Here is a 15,669-nt window from a genome sequence, read left to right as displayed (position 1 = left end):
GACTGGGCCCACGAAGCAACCCTGTTTCGGGCCCTCTGCTTGCCACTTCTTCCCAGGACGAAGAGGAGGAGGAGGAGGAAGCCACCTTGGCGAGATCAGGTGAGCCTGGCATGACTCGCTTTTGCTATGTTGACTGTTAGCGATGGCCACCTGGCTATTGACCAATATGAGCCATTGTAATAATCATAACACCTCTGGTGGTGCACTGGCTGAAACCGTTGAGCGGCTGAAGTTGGTGACCAAAAGGTTGGTGGTTTGAATCCAGAGTGCGGGGTGAGCTCCTGCAGTCAGCCCCAGCTCCTGCCAACCTAGCAGTTGGAAAACATGCAAATGGGAATAGCTGCATAGGTACCGCTCCAGCAGGAAGGTAAGGGCGCCCCGTGCAGTTATGCCCGCAGCCATGTGACCTTGGAGGTATCTGCGGATAACGCCGGCTCTGGCTTAAACATGGAGAGGCGCACCAGGGTTGAGCGGGACGAGGCTTCCAGTCAGCAAGGGGAAACCTAGACCTTTTTGAATCATGACGGTGCTCGCACCAGGGAGGGAGGGAGGGTGCCAGGGGAGGGAAGGGAGCGGGAGTGGCAGCAGTGCGGTAATAGTAGGAAAGCTGGGTCCGGAAGCTCTGAGCGTGACGCTGTTTCTGCTTCGCTCCTTCGGGAGTGCTATTTGTGACATCGAGGGCCCCTGCCCCAAGTTGGTTTGAACTGCAGCAGAGAGTTCCGCACTTCCTGGAAGCCACAATTGGGACAAACTGATGAAATGTGCCCCAGCAGACAGCTCAAACTAGGACTGCACTCAGCCTCTATGCCTTCCTATTACTTTCCCTAAGCCCTGACTTTGTATCTAATCCCTAATAAAAGTACTTGAGATTTGCAATTTTCAACTTTCCTGCTTGTTACTTTGTGTGTTTCACTTGCCTGAACTATCTAATGCATGAAATAAACCTTTTTCTAGGCTCCGGGGAACTGTGAGCCAGCCTGGGATGCCTTCCTGGAGTCCTGGGGACGCTGGATCTGTGTCAATTGGGACCGCGGATACGGGAATCCCCCCTTTGGATCTCGGTATCCACAAAAATCATAAAATGGCGGATCGGCTCCATTTTAATGCCATATTTTTCTGTATTAAATTCTAAATTAGACTTGTTCTGGAACAGCTGTTCCAGGAGCTCCAGATTTATTTGCTGTGTTTAAATGTTTGTGTGCAATCCCATGCTTGGGATTTTGGCAGCAGGGGGTTTCCTGTTATAATTTGCATTTATAGGGTAAGCCACCTGCCAGTTATAGTTAGGTTCCCTGGTCCCGCCCCTTTGGAGGGAACAGGAGCCTTTTTGAGTTCAGTTCTCACAGGACATAGAACGAAGTGGCTCCTGTAGAAAAGCTTCGTCTTTTACAGCTTGGCCGGGGTTATACAGCCCTACAGCTTGGCCGGGAGACATACAGCCACAGCTTGGCTGAGGGACTTCGGCCGGCCATCACAGCAACCTGAACTCCTTCTTTCTCCCTGGAGGTCTACAAAGCTCTGTTGGGGCAAGGGTCGCTCGCGGAAGCCAGACGCAGTTGGTACCGGGTGCAGGGACTCCACGCCAACAGAGGCATGCACAGACTGCCCAGATTAGAAGCTAGGATTTCCCCATTAGTTGATTACAGTTAAGAAGATAGTGCCTGTTCCCAGTGAACAAGATTGCAAGAGCCAATAGACAGTTAAGAAACCTTTAAAGTTGTTAAAACTCGTGCGCCAACTGCGACCGTACCTTGGGAAGTCTGACTTGGCCACGGTAGTCCACGCTCTGGTTACATCCCGTCTTGACTACTGCAACGCTCTCTACATGGGGTTGCCTTTGAAGACGGCCCGGAAGCTCCAATTAGTCCAACGGGCGGCAGCCATGATACTAACAGGAGAGGAGCGCAGGGAGCATACAACTCCTCTGCTGTACCAGCTCCACTGGCTGCCGATTTGCTACCGGGCTCAATTCAAAGTGCTGGTGTTGGCCTTTAAAGCCCTAAACGGTTCTGGCCCAAGCTACCTATCTGAACGTATCTCGGCCTATCAGCCCACCAGGACCCTAAGATCTTCTGGGGAGTCCCTGCTCTCTATCCCGCCAGCTTCACAGGTGCGGCTGGCGGGGACGAGAGACAGGGCCTTTTCTGTGGTGGCCCCTCGGCTTTGGAACGCCCTCCCTATAGAGGTAAGATCAGCCCCCTCACTGATGGTGTTTCGAAAAAGATTGAAGACATGGATGTTTGAACAAGCATTCGGTTAACCCGGTGCAATGAATTCTGATGATCAAAGGACTGGTAATCATGGACGATGAGATTGGATTGCGATTTTAGTTACGAGATGCAATTGGATTGTTATTGGTGGCCCAATAATTTGTATTGTATATGTGTTTTTATGCTTTTAAACTGAATATTGCGATTTTTGTGGTGTTGTAAACCGCATTGAGTTGCCGATTCAGGCTGAGAAATAGCGCAGTAATAAATAAATAATAAATAAATAATTAAAGTACCTGTTTGTTTTCATCAATAAAGAACTTTGTTGGGTTTACTTTAAGCATTCTAAAGACTCTGTTTGGGGGAATCTAAGGGCCTTTAATCTGAGGCAGCCCCGGCGTCCCGTTGGGCACACTGAATTTATGTCCTGTCTACAGTTTAATGCACAGGCCCAGCGTGCGACAGCACAAGACTGCTATCTTGCTTTTCTCATTTTGGATCCCTATGCCCGGGAAATAACCTCTTTATTTTAGAGAATATAAGTTGACAGAAAACAGCTGGTTGCCAAAATCGCCAGTTCCGTGCAAACCACCAACTCTTCCTCGCTGCCGTTCGCTCCTGCCTGGCCCCGACCTGGAGACTTGATGCGGCTCCCCCAATGAGGCTACGGAGAGGAGCCAGGGCAGGAAGCCCAGTCCTTGGGAGGGAGTTATAGTTTCCCAAGGACCAAGCTGTAGATTCGTAGCAAATCAACTAGGAGTCCATCTGTTAACCTTTACAAGACAAAAAGAACTTTCTGTTGCCTGCCTTGGACTACAGGACGCATCTATTTTCACGAACTTTCTCAAGAAAACTCGAACTCAAAGTCTTCAAATAAAAATCAATTCTTTTATTAAATATGTGTGGGATGTGGGATGCGGACAAGATCTTTCTCTGTACTATGTAAGGCTTATGTATTAATTGTATATGTATGAAATGTTATTCGCCCTTCTGTTTCACCCCTCGCTCTTTGCCCCAGAAAAATGTGATCAGGATCTAGTCAGTGCCTGAGGGAGGGCTATAGTCCCCCTGGAAACCAACCTAATCATCAAACATTTTTGCATGGACAATAGCAAACTGGAAATCCTTTGTTTTCTGAGTGGTCTGACAGACGAGGAATTTTCTTTGGACATTTTGATTTAATTACAAAGGGACGAGGCCGCCCCAGGCTCTGTTTGCTTCTTTCACAAGACCCACCAAAAGGCACACCTTATCAGATCCGGGACAGGAAAACCTTTCTTAATGCAATCAAGCTTTTTCTGGCCAGACAATGCCTCAATGCCCCAGCTGGCCGATAACATCATAATCCCCCATTGCCTTCCATTGTCCGCGCTCGTCCCGCCTCCTCTTCCCTGATTCGTCCATCCTTGGAAGCGAGAGGAGCGCCCTGATTGGCTTCCCAGAGGCGGGGAAGCCTGCTGATTGGCCCAGAGCGAGGTGGGCCACCAAGCCTCCTCCCAGCTGTTCGACCTGTCAGCCAATCAGCGAGAAGCCGGGCGGGGAAGGGCGGGAGATTTGAAATGTTTTTCTGTATTTTGCCTATCAAAATGCTCGTAAACTCTATGTTGGCATGCCTGTGGTGGAAATATTCCCACAATTGCATCCGATCTCAGCTGAATCGCTAATAAAGAGCCTCGGTCACCATCTTTTCCCGCTTTGGTGAGAATTAATTTTAATATTTTTAATCGCTGGAATTCGCTTCTCTGATCTCGCCAAGGTTAGGGACCCTCTTTGGTGCGGTCCTAGGGGTCTCCCTTACTGGGGAGACCCTCTCAAAATCAACCTCGATATATTTGTGCAACGCATTATGGAACACAAGTATTATAGAGGGAATGTCAGAGTTCTTTAATGGTAAAACCCTAACCCTTACCCTAACCCTTAAACCTAATCGTAACCCAAACCCTAATCCTAGCTCTAACCCTCCCCTCCTTTCTATCCTTCCACCAATTCAACTACAACGTATATTCCCGTCCTCAGTGTGCCGCTCTCCTCTTCCCTTATTCACAACCACCGTTGCGGAATGTGCGTAATGCTCGGAGCTGTCATACTATCACCAGTGGCACCAATCAGGGAGCAGGAGGACAGCCCAGCCACACCCCCTCCCCCCTCTTCCTCCCTGTTGCCACGCAGACTCCTTCCCTGGGCAGGCTCCCTGTCTTCTGTCCCCTCCCTCCCTCCCTCCCTCTTCTCCAAGGAGGCACCACGCCTTTCCCACCCAGGAAGGAAGGAAGGAAGGAAGAGAGAGGCCCGTTCACCCTCCCGCCTGCGACGCTCTGCAGCCCCAGGTCAAGTGAGGTGAGGAGAGCGGGGGAGGAAAGGGGGATCTCTGGAGTTTCCCTCCATTGTTGTCAATGAGCCTCCCTTGAAAGGAAACAAAACTTTCAAATCAGAAGCAGATTTTTTTTCAAATTTTGTAACATAATGTTATTATATATTTTGCAATCTTACACATTTTCTCTCTAGATTATCATCCAGCATTATTAAGAAACAAAACTCTGGTGTCATTGTAAATGTAAACTTAACAATTTCCTTCCAGGCATGTATAGAGTTTCCACTCAGTGTGAATCCTCTGGTGTGAACGTAGATTTCCACTCTGAGTGAAGCTCTTTCCACACTCCAGGCATTTATAAGGTTCCTCCCCAGTGTGAGTCTTTTGATGTGAATGTAGATGTGCACTCTGAGTGAAGCTCTGTCCACACTCCAGGCAGGAATAGGGTTTCTCCCCAGTGTGAGTCCTTTGATGTGAACGTAGACTTCCACTCTGAGTGAAGCTCTTTCCGCACTGTGTGCATGTATAGGGTTTCTCCCCAGTGTGAGTCCTATGATGTAAACGTAGATGTCCACTATGAGTGAAGCTCTGTCCACACTCCAAGCATATATAGGGTTTCTCCCCAGTGTGAGTCCTTTGATGTGAACGTAGACTTCCACTTTCAGTGAAGCTCTTTCCACATTCCAGGCATGTATAGGGTTTCTCACCAGTGTGAGTCCTTTGATGTAAACGTAGATGTCCACTCTGAATGAAGCTCTTTCCACACTCCAGGCATTTATAAGGTTTCTCCCCAATGTGAGTCCATTGATGCAAACGTAGATGTCCACTCTGAGTGAAGCTCTGTCCACACTCCAAGCATGTATAGGGTTTCACCCCAGTGTGAGTTATCTGATGTGAACGTAGACCTGAACGATGAGTGAAGCTCTGTCCACACTCCAGGCATGTATAGGGTTTCTCCCCAGTGTGAGTCCTTTGATGTGAATGCAGACCTGAACTCTGAGTGAAGCTCTGTCCACACTCCAAGCATGTATAAGGTTTCTCCCCAGTGTGAGTCCTTTGATGCAAACTTAGATGTCCACTCTGAGTGAAGCTCTGTCCACACTCCAAGCATGTATAGGGTTTCTCCCCAGTGTGAGTCCTATGATGTGAACGTAGATTTCCACTATGAGTGAAACTCTGTCCACACTCCAAGCATGTATAAGGTTTCTCCCCAGTGTGAGTCCTTTGATGTGAATGCAGATGTGCACTCTGAGTGAAGCTCTTTCCACACTCCAGGCAGTTATAGGGTTTCTCCCCAGTGTGAGTCCTTTGATGTGTCTTCAGATCTCTATACTGGTTAAAGCTCTTGCCACATTCAATACATTTATATGCTTTCTCCTCCATGGTGACAGTGTTGTTATTGTTCATTCGTTCAGACGCTTCCAACTCTCATGGACCAGCCCACGCCAGAGCTCCCTGTCGGCCATCACCACCCCCAGGGTCTCCTTCAAGGTCAAGCCAGTCACTTCAAGGATGCCAGTGTTATGTTCATATAATTGCAATATTGACACTTGACTCTTGTTTTTCCCTTTCTGATCTAAAGTGAGTTTAAGAATTCAGCAAGATTGGCCCCTTGAGATGATTTCCTTTTTCAATAGGACTGGTTTCCTTACTACACTCTGGTTTCCAAATTGTTCAATATCCACTGGAAGCTGGTTTGTTTCTCATCACGCCAGGGGTAGCTCCACAGAACCTCCATGTCCCTGGTCAAGAAAGAAGAAGCGAAAGGTTAAACATGAAGCCCCAAAGCTCCTTTGCCTCCAACATTTCCCTCTTTTCTTCACTTCACTTCACTTTATTTCTTAATTAGTCGCTCTCCACCAAGGTGCTCCGAGCGACTTACAGTCTAAAAAACATTTACACAATATTAGAACATTAAACATAAAAACATTCCACAGTGACTATTTGGCAAATTAGATCTGATGACTTAAATACACAACCAAACAGCCAAGTCTTGAGTGCCTTTACAAAAGGTCGCAACTCCGACATTGCTCTAATGTATGGAGGCCATGAGTTCCACAGAATTGGAGCATTGATTGAAAAAGCTCTACGATGCCTTGTAGCTTCCAAATGTGCCTCCCTCCCTCCCTAGGGCCTGGGATGTATAGGGGATTTTCCTGGGTGGATCAAGGTGACCACTGATGGGGAAAAGGAATGAGGCGGTCCCTAAGGTATAAAGGTCCTTGGCCATTCTGAGCTCTCAATGTCAGGATCAGGATCTTGTAAGAGATCCGATGTTCTATTGGTAGCCAAGGCAGTTGCTGCAGAATTGGTGTAATACGGGAGCTTACAGATGATCCCGCTAGCAGCCTGGCCGCTGCATTTTGGACCGTCCGAATCTTCTGGGTTGTTGACTTCGGAAGGCCAGCATATAAGGCGTTGTGATAGTCCAATTTCGTGGTGACTGTTGCGTGGATTACCATTGCCAATGCTTTTATTTATTTATTTATTTATTTGCTATACTTGTATACCGCCGTTTCTCAGCCTAGCCGGCGACTCAACGCGGTTTACAACAACTTATAACAAACAACAGTATACAGTTTAAAAGCATAAAAACACGATCCACAATACATATATCAATAAACCATCCAATTCATCTCTTGACTAAAATCGCGATCCAGTTTCGTCGTCCAAATTGCCAGTCCTTCAATCATTAAACTTATTGCACTGAGTTAACCGAACGCCTGCTCGAACATCCAGGTTTTTAGTCTTTTCCGGAAAACCATCAATGAGGGGGCTGATCTTACCTCCATGGGGAGGGCGTTCCATAGCCGCGGGGCCACCACAGAAAAGGCCCTGTCTCTCGTCCCCGCCAGCCGCACCTGTGAAGCAAGCGGGATAGAGAGCAGGGCCCCCCCAGAAGATCTTAGGGTTCTGGTGGGCTGATAGGCCGAGATACGTTCGGATAGATAAGTTGGGCCAGAACCGTTTAGGGCTTTAAAGGCCAGCGCCAGCACTTTGAACTGGGCCCGGTAGCAGATCGGCAGCCAGTGGAGCTGGTGCAGCAGAGGAGTTGTATGCTCCCTGCGCTCCGCTCCAGTTAGTATCATGGCTGCCAAGCGTTGGACTAGCTGGAGCTTCCGAGCCGTCTTCAAAGGCAACCCCACGTAGAGAGCGTTGCAGTAGTCCAAACGGGATGTAACCAGAGCGTGAACTACCGTGGCCAAGTCAGACTTCCCAAGGTACGGTCGCAGTTGGCGCACGAGTCTTAACTGTGCGAATGCTCCCCTGGTCACCGCCGAAACCTGGGGTTCCAGGCTCAGCGATGAGTCCAGGGTCACACCCAAACTGCGAACCTGCGTCTTCAGGGGGAGTGCGACCCCATCCAACACAGGCTGTAACCCTATGCCCTGTTCGGCCTTGCGACTGACCAGGAGTACCTCTGTCTTGTCTGGATTCAATTTCAATTTGTTCGCCCCCATCCAGACGGTCACAGCTGCCAAGCACCGGTTCAGGACCTGAACAGCCTCCTTAGTAGCAGGTGGGAAGGAGTGACAGAGTTGGACATCATCTGCGTACAGATGACACCGCACCCCGAAACTCCGGATGATCTCACCCAGCGGCTTCATGTAGATGTTAAACAACATGGGAAACAGTATTGAACCCTGAGGAACCCCACAAAACAAAGGTTGTGGGGTAGAACTGGAGTCCCCCAGTGACACCTTCTGAGACCGGCCCTCGAGGAATGAGCGGAGCCACTGTAAACAGTCCCTCCAAGACCCATTTCTGCGAGGCGCCCCAGAAGGATACCGTGGTCGACGGTATCGAAGGCCGCTGAGAGGTCGAGCAGCACCAACAGGGACACACTCCCCCTGTCGAGCTCCCGCCGCAGATCATCCACTAAGGCGACCAAGGCTTCTACCGAAAGGTCGGATACCAATTTCCTTGCCTGGCGAAGATGAAAAAAGGCCTGCTTACTTATGGCCGGGATCTGGGCCTCCCTCGTCAGCGATGAGTCCAACACAACCCCTTTAAGGCTTTTTCCCTTCATGATCATGTTGAGAATGGAAGTTCCAAGAAATAGAGGCATGAAGTGTCTCAAGGATGCACACAGAAACCTTTAAAAACCACCGCAGGAAGGAAGGAAGGAAGGGAAGGGGGACCGCCTTCTGTGTTAGAGGGCCACACTGAATTCATTGGGTCAATCCCAAATGTGGTTTAAAGAAGAGAGGCAATTATTCATTCTGGATAATGTGTTTCGGTGAAGAGCCAGCATGTGCTAAATGCTCGTTTCATTATAACTGCATTTAGGTGAATCTAAACCCACTTTTTGACTAAACGACCATGCCAAAATTGGGGTGCACATTCCATTCACGTGATACAGTAAATGCGCACCGGTCTCCCTGCTTGCCCCAAGTCACCCCCCCTCCTCCGCTTAATGGGGTCTGCCGTCCCGCCCAGTTGTAGGCGACGGGGGCAAGGAGAGGGGGCTAGAGCAGGAGGAAGGGGGGCACTCATGACCCTCACCCCCACACAAGAGGAAGGAGCTGAAGAGGAGCCCTGGCCAAGTGCGTGAGGGCCGAATGGCCGTGCTACAGGGGGAGGCAAGGAGGGGGGCCCATGCCCAAGGCCGCCCCCCCTCCCCCCACTTTCTCCTGCTCCTCCTCCTCCTCGGATGGAGAAGGAAGAGGAGGGATGAGGAGAGACCGGCACCCCTGCTTCTGCATCGCTTTTGCTTCTCTTGCATTCTGACCCTTCCCACTTTCCATAGCGATCTCTCCAAAACGAAACCTCCCAGATCCTAATGCAAAGCTCTGCCTTTAATGCTGTTCCTGCCACTGCTAGGCTGACACTTGCAAGAGGAAAAAGACAAAGATCAGCCCTGGCCGAGAGAGCTGGAGAGAGAGAAGGAGGGAGGTCTCCCGCCCAAAGTCAGCCCCCCCCCTCCTACTCAGATGGGGAGGGAAGAGGAGGGATGAGCAGGGAGCACCACCACCTGCTTCTGCACCACTTCTGCTTCCTTGTCTTCTTGTATTTTTTTTACTAACTTGAGGACCCGGTGCTGCCCGGGTTATTTGAGAAAGGAATGGTGTGTCAAGGCTGGTCTTTATCAGTTATTTATCAGTGGTCTCAGGAAGTTAGTGAAGGTACTGCGAGTCCCATCATCTGTGGTCCATCGTCCTCCAAACTGCACCAGGATGGAGAGTGGGTCATGGGGGCTCTGTGTGCCAAGTTTGGTCTTGATCACTGATTGGATGAGGGTTGCAGTGCTCTCAGAAAGTGAGTTATGGTACTGCAAGTCCCATCATCCATAGTATGTTCTCCCCTAAACCTCACCAGAATGTTGAGTTGGCCATGGGGGCTCTCTGTGCCAAGTTTGGTCTTTCTTGGTATTTGGATAAGTGTCGCTGTGTTTTCAGGAAGTGAGTGAAGGTACTGCAAGTCCCATCATCCATCGTCCATCCTCCTCCAAACAGCATCGGGATGTAGAGTGGGTCATGGGGGCTCTGTGTGCCAAGTTTGGTCTTGATCACTGATTGGATGAGGGTTGCAGTGCTCTCAGAAAGTGAGTTATGGTACTGCAAGTCCCATCATCCATAGTATGTTCTCCCCTAAACCTCACCAGAATGTTGAGTTGGCCATGGGGGCTCTCTGTGCCAAGTTTGGTCTTTCTTGGTATTTGGATAAGTGTCGCTGTGTTTTCAGGAAGTGAGTGAAGGTACTGCAAGTCCCATCATCCATCGTCCATCCTCCTCCAAACAGCATCGGGATGTAGAGTGGGTCATGGGGGCTCTGTGTGCCAAATTTGGTCTTGATCACTGATTGGATGAGGGTTGCAGTGCTCTCAGAAAGTGAGTTATGGTACTGCAAGTCCCATCATCCATAGTATGTTCTCCCCTAAACCTCACCAGAATGTTGAGTTGGCCATGGGGGCTCTCTGTGCCAAGTTTGGTCTTTCTTGGTATTTGGATAAGTGTCGCTGTGTTTTCAGGAAGTGAGTGAAGGTACTGCAAGTCCCATCATCCATCGTCCATCCTCCTCCAAACAGCATCGGGATGTAGAGTGGGTCATGGGGGCTCTGTGTGCCAAGTTTGGTCTTGATCACTGATTGGATGAGGGTTGCAGTGCTCTCAGAAAGTGAGTTATGGTACTGCAAGTCCCATCATCCATAGTATGTTCTCCCCTAAACCTCACCAGAATGTTGAGTTGGCCATGGGGGCTCTCTGTGCCAAGTTTGGTCTTTCTTGGTATTTGGATAAGTGTCGCTGTGTTTTCAGGAAGTGAGTGAAGGTACTGCAAGTCCCATCATCCATCGTCCATCCTCCTCCAAACAGCATCGGGATGTAGAGTGGGTCATGGGGGCTCTGTGTGCCAAATTTGGTCTTGATCACTGATTGGATGAGGGTTGCAGTGCTCTCAGAAAGTGAGTTATGGTACTGCAAGTCCCATCATCCATAGTATGTTCTCCCCTAAACCTCACCAGAATGTTGAGTTGGCCATGGGGGCTCTCTGTGCCAAGTTTGGTCTTTCTTGGTATTTGGATAAGTGTCGCTGTGGTTTCAGGAAGTGAATGAAGGTACTGCCATCATCCATCATCCATCCTCCTCCAAACAGCATCAGGACGTAGAGTGGGTCATGGGGGCTCTGTGTGCCAAGTTTGGTCATTAGATGAGGGTTGCAGCAGTCTTGGGAAGGGAGTGGAGGTACTTGAAGCCCCATCATCCATGGTCTGTCCTCCTTGAGAGTGCACCAGGATGTAGAGTGGGTCATGGGGACTCTGTGCCAAGTTTGGTCTTGATCAGTCATTGGCGAGGGTCTCAGTGGTCTCACTTTTCTATTTCCTATCTCACCCAGGGTTTTAGCGTTTTAACATTATCTTGTGATGGATTTTATTATGTTATTTTGCATTGTCTATTTTATTGTGTTAAATTATGGATTTTGTTATGTTTAACTTTCTGTTTTTTTGTATCTTACTTCATTGTACTATTTTTGGGCTTGGCCTCATGTTAGCCGCGCCCCAAGTCGCCATTGGGGAGATGGTGGCAGGGTATAAATAAAGATGATGATGATGATGATTATTATTATTATTCTGCATAACATGATTCATTACAGAGAGAAATAGCAGGGCCAGTTTTTCCAATAGGCTTGGTTTTAACACAGCTGGCTAATCACCAGCAGCATTGGATCTTTACCAACTGACAGGTTGGCAGTTCGAGCCTCGATCAGGGTGAGCACCCAACCTTCAGCCCAGCTCTCTGTCCACCTAAGTAGTTCAAAAACAGCTGTGAGTAGAGAAAGTAGGCACCGCTTAAGCAGGGTGGTATTTTACGGTTTTACAAAGAAGAGGAGGAAAAGTCTATGATCAAAAGGCTCATCGTCATAGAGGATAGAGTAACAGCACCCCCTTGTGGCTGAATCGAGCACAACCTCCAGGATGCCAAAGTTGGAGAAATGCCGACAAAATACCTCAAATATCTGTTGTCTGTCCTGTATGTATAATGGCATTGAGTGTTTGCCGTGTATATGTTCTATGATCTACTTTCAGGGTGAGAAGGGCGGAATATAAATGCTGTAAATAAATTAAGAAACACGGGTATGACTTAGAGTACTACCCTATCCTATCCTATTTGTCATCAATCCACTCCTTTGGGCTTCACGCAAATCTATCTGTTTACCTCTCCGAACGTATTCTCCCCTATGAACCATCAAGACCACTAAGATCGTCTGGAGGGGCCCTGCTCTCAGTCCCTCCGCCTGCACAAGCACGGCTGGTGGGGACGAGGGACAGGGCCTTCTCGATGGTGGCCCCTCGACTTTGGAACTCCCTGCCATTAGAGATCAGAACTGCCCCCTCCCTCATGACGTTCAGGAAACTAACAAAGACCTGGTTGTGGAACGCGGCATTTGACAACTGATTTAATTCTTTACCTTTTGCCAAAATATACAATCCTGTGTTTTTCTTTTCTATTTCTTGCCGAATACCTTAACCATTGCAAGGTCTGCTCAAAGGGTGCTTGGGGTGTCTTCTTGGTATCCAGTTCCTTAGTCGACACGTCCACCAGTTGTCTTTTGTTTGTACTCTATGCCCTGCCTTTCTTCTTTTTGCCTCATACATTTTATTGACCACGTCCCATATCCCGTTTTTGGGACGCAGCTCTTTATAGCTGACTTCATCTCATATGTGTCACTCCACGCGTCCTTCTTCCCATCGCTCTCTGAGTCACCGCCAGTTTTTCCTCCTCTCACTGTGTTGTTGCCCACGTTTCAGATCCATATAGCATTGTCGGTAAAACTGTAGTGTTGAAGGTATCTGCTCTGATCTTCACTGGCAGCTTATCATCTGCGTTTATACATTATAACTGTAGTCTCAATTCGTTTCCAACACAATAAATAAGGAATCTGTTACTATTATTCTATTAGTATTATTGTTATTACAAAGGCTGGGTGGCCATCTGTTGGGAGGATTTGATTGTGCCTTCTCTGCTTGGAGGCGGAAAGAAGGGGGTTGGGCTGGGAGATCCTGGGGTGGCTTCTATTACTACTACTATTACAATTACAACGGCGGAGTGGCCATCTGTTGGTGGTGCCTTGATTCTGCCTTCCCTGCATGGAGACAGAAAAAAGGGGGTGGGGCTGGGGGGCCCTGGGGGTTGCTCCTGTTACTATTACTATTATTATTACAAAGGCTGGGCAGATTTCATATATATATATATATATATATATATATATATATATATATATAATTAATTAATTTAGAGCACTTCTACCCGGCCCTTCTCAGCCTCGGAGGAAGATCAGGACGGCTTCCAACAGGCAACTATTTGATGTTGACACAATATAATAACATAACATAAACATAGAATCAAAGAGGGGGAAGAGACCTCCTGGGCCTTCATCCAGTCCAATCCCATTCTGCCAAGAAGCAGGAATATTGCATTCAAAACACCCCTGGCAGATGGCCACCCAGCCTCTGTTTAAAAGCTTCTACAGAAGGAGCCTCCACCACACTCCAGGGCAGTGAGTTCCACTGCTGAACGGCTCTCACAGTCAGGAAGTTCTTCCTCGTGTTCAGATGGAATCTCCTCTCTTGTAGTTTGAAGCCATTGTTCCATTGCGTCCTAGTCTCCAAGGAAGCAGAAAACAAGCTTGCTCCCTCCTCCTCCCTGTGGCTTCCTCTCACATATTTATACATGGCCCTCATCATATCTCCTCTCAGCCTTCTCTTCTTCAGGCTAAACATGCCCAGCTCCTTAAGCCGCTCCTCATAGGGCTTGTTCTCCAGACCGTTGATCATTTTAGTCGCCCTCCTCTGGACACATTCCAGCTTGTCAATATCTCTCTTGAATTGTGGCGCCCAGAATGGGACACAATATTCCAGGTAAAGTGGTATAACCAGAGCAGAATAGAGCATGGGGAGCATGACTTCCCTGGATCTAGACACTAGGCTCCTCTTGATGCAGGACAAATTCCCATCGGTTTTTTTTGCCGCCATGTGGCATTCCTGGCTCATGTTCCCCTTCTTCCTGTCCACGAGGACTCCAAGATCCTTTCCACACGTACTGCTCTCGAGCCAGGCCTCATTGTCCCCCATTCTGTATCTTTGCATTTTGTTTTACAACTAGCATACATTAAAAACAGTTATAAATGTACATTAACACAGTTTTCCAGTTGAAATCGTCATCCAAATCAGTCCGTGGCGTTCCACTCAAACCTGACCGTCACCTGTCAATCCGTCCAGTCTGGAATCGCCAGATCCCTCCGCCAGGATCTGAGTCTCTTCTGGAAGGTCAGGAGGGTGGGAGTGGGATCTGGTCTCCTTAGGGAGGGGGGGGCACCACAGGAAATATTTTACGATTATTATTTCCCCCCTCACCCCCTCCCCTCCCCAACCCAATTCTCTCCCTATTTTTATACACTTATTTTCTTTCTCTTTTTTCTTTTCTTTCAACTTCTCCTCTCCTCGTTTCATTAATTTTTTTATTAATTTTTTATTATTACAATAGTAAGAACAGAGAAGAAAAGAAAGACGAGAACACACTCAACGAAAAGGACAAGACGAGATAAAGACAAGTACGACATACATTAACGCACAGCAACGAATCTCTAAACTAGTGACATTCTGACATAGCACATAGACTACATATATAAAGTTTCGTTGAAAAGGCTCGCCAGCCTCGGCATCCCACCTCCCCTCCCTTCTACCCTGGCATTTTGGGGAGTGTCTCCTCCCTCTTTTTTCTGCTCCCTTGATTCTTTACTTGCCTTTTTCTTCTACTAATACTAATGTATCCTACGCATCTACAGGTTCATACCTAATAGTGTTTAAATATTAGTCTTTTCGTACCCAAGTATAACTTTATTCTCCCAGGTATCTACATTTAATATTTTCTTATTTGTCCTTTCTCTTGTTTCATTATTTACCTTGAAAAAATATCAATACAAATTAATAAAAAAGAATATGTTGTTGTTGTTCATTCGTTCAGTCGTCTCCGACTCTTCGTGACCTCATGGACCAGCCCACGCCAGAGCTCCCTGTCGGCCGTCACCACCCCCAGGGTCTCCTTCAAGGTCAGTCCAGTCACTTCCAGGATGCCATCCATCCATCTTGCCCTTGGTCGGCCCCTCTTCCTTTTGCCTTCCACTTTCCCCAGCATGATTGTCTTCTCTAGGCTTTCCTGTCTCCTCATGATGTGGCCAAAGGACTTCAGCTTTGTCTCTCGTCTCCTTCCCTCCAGTGAGCTTTAGTCGGGCTTTCTTTCCTGGAGGATGGACTGGTTGGATCTTCTCGCAGTCCAAGGCACTCTCAGCACTTTCCTCCAACACCACAGCTCAAAAGCACCTCTCTTCCTTCGCTCAGCCTTCCCTAAGGTCCAGCTCTCACCTCCGTAGGTGACTACTATGGGGAAGACCATGGCTTGGACTAGGCAATGGGTCTTTGTTCTGAGGATATTTTTGTGAGTATGTCTATCAGTATATATTTAAGGAACGTTTTGCAACTATTTTTATGAGCAGGAGGAGGACACCAGGGGCACAACCCCCCCTCTCTCCCTCTCCCCTCCCCCAAAAAAGAGAGGAGACCCCTCCCCCCTTTACCTCTCCTCCTTCTCTCTCTCTCTCTCTCTCTCTCCGGAGACATTGCGGCTCTCCGTTCCCCCTCCTCCGGAAGTGACC

General features: G+C 48.3%; 1 protein-coding gene across 1 annotated transcript; it reads right to left on the bottom strand.

Annotated features, from left to right (window-relative positions):
* Positions 1-3,078: 3,078 nt before the first annotated feature.
* LOC132775226 (oocyte zinc finger protein XlCOF6-like) lies at positions 3,079-15,669 on the bottom strand. The gene is made up of 2 exons (XM_067467174.1): positions 15,592-15,669; positions 3,079-6,260 (listed from the first exon to the last, which is right to left on the bottom strand). The coding sequence occupies exon 2, from the start codon at positions 5,923-5,925 to the stop codon at positions 4,768-4,770; it is 1,158 nt and encodes a 385-aa protein (XP_067323275.1). The 5' UTR covers positions 5,926-6,260; positions 15,592-15,669; the 3' UTR covers positions 3,079-4,767.

Source organism: Anolis sagrei, chromosome 4 (assembly GCF_037176765.1).
Source record: "Anolis sagrei isolate rAnoSag1 chromosome 4, rAnoSag1.mat, whole genome shotgun sequence".
Classification (NCBI taxonomy): Eukaryota; Metazoa; Chordata; class Lepidosauria; order Squamata; family Dactyloidae; genus Anolis; species Anolis sagrei.
This window is presented reverse-complemented; position numbering and strand designations above follow the sequence as displayed.

What these genes read in the sequence shown, in the direction of transcription:
- LOC132775226 (XM_067467174.1), bottom strand. Translation starts at nt 5,925, where the DNA reads ATGAACAATAACAACACTGTCACCATGGAGGAGAAAGCATATAAATGT.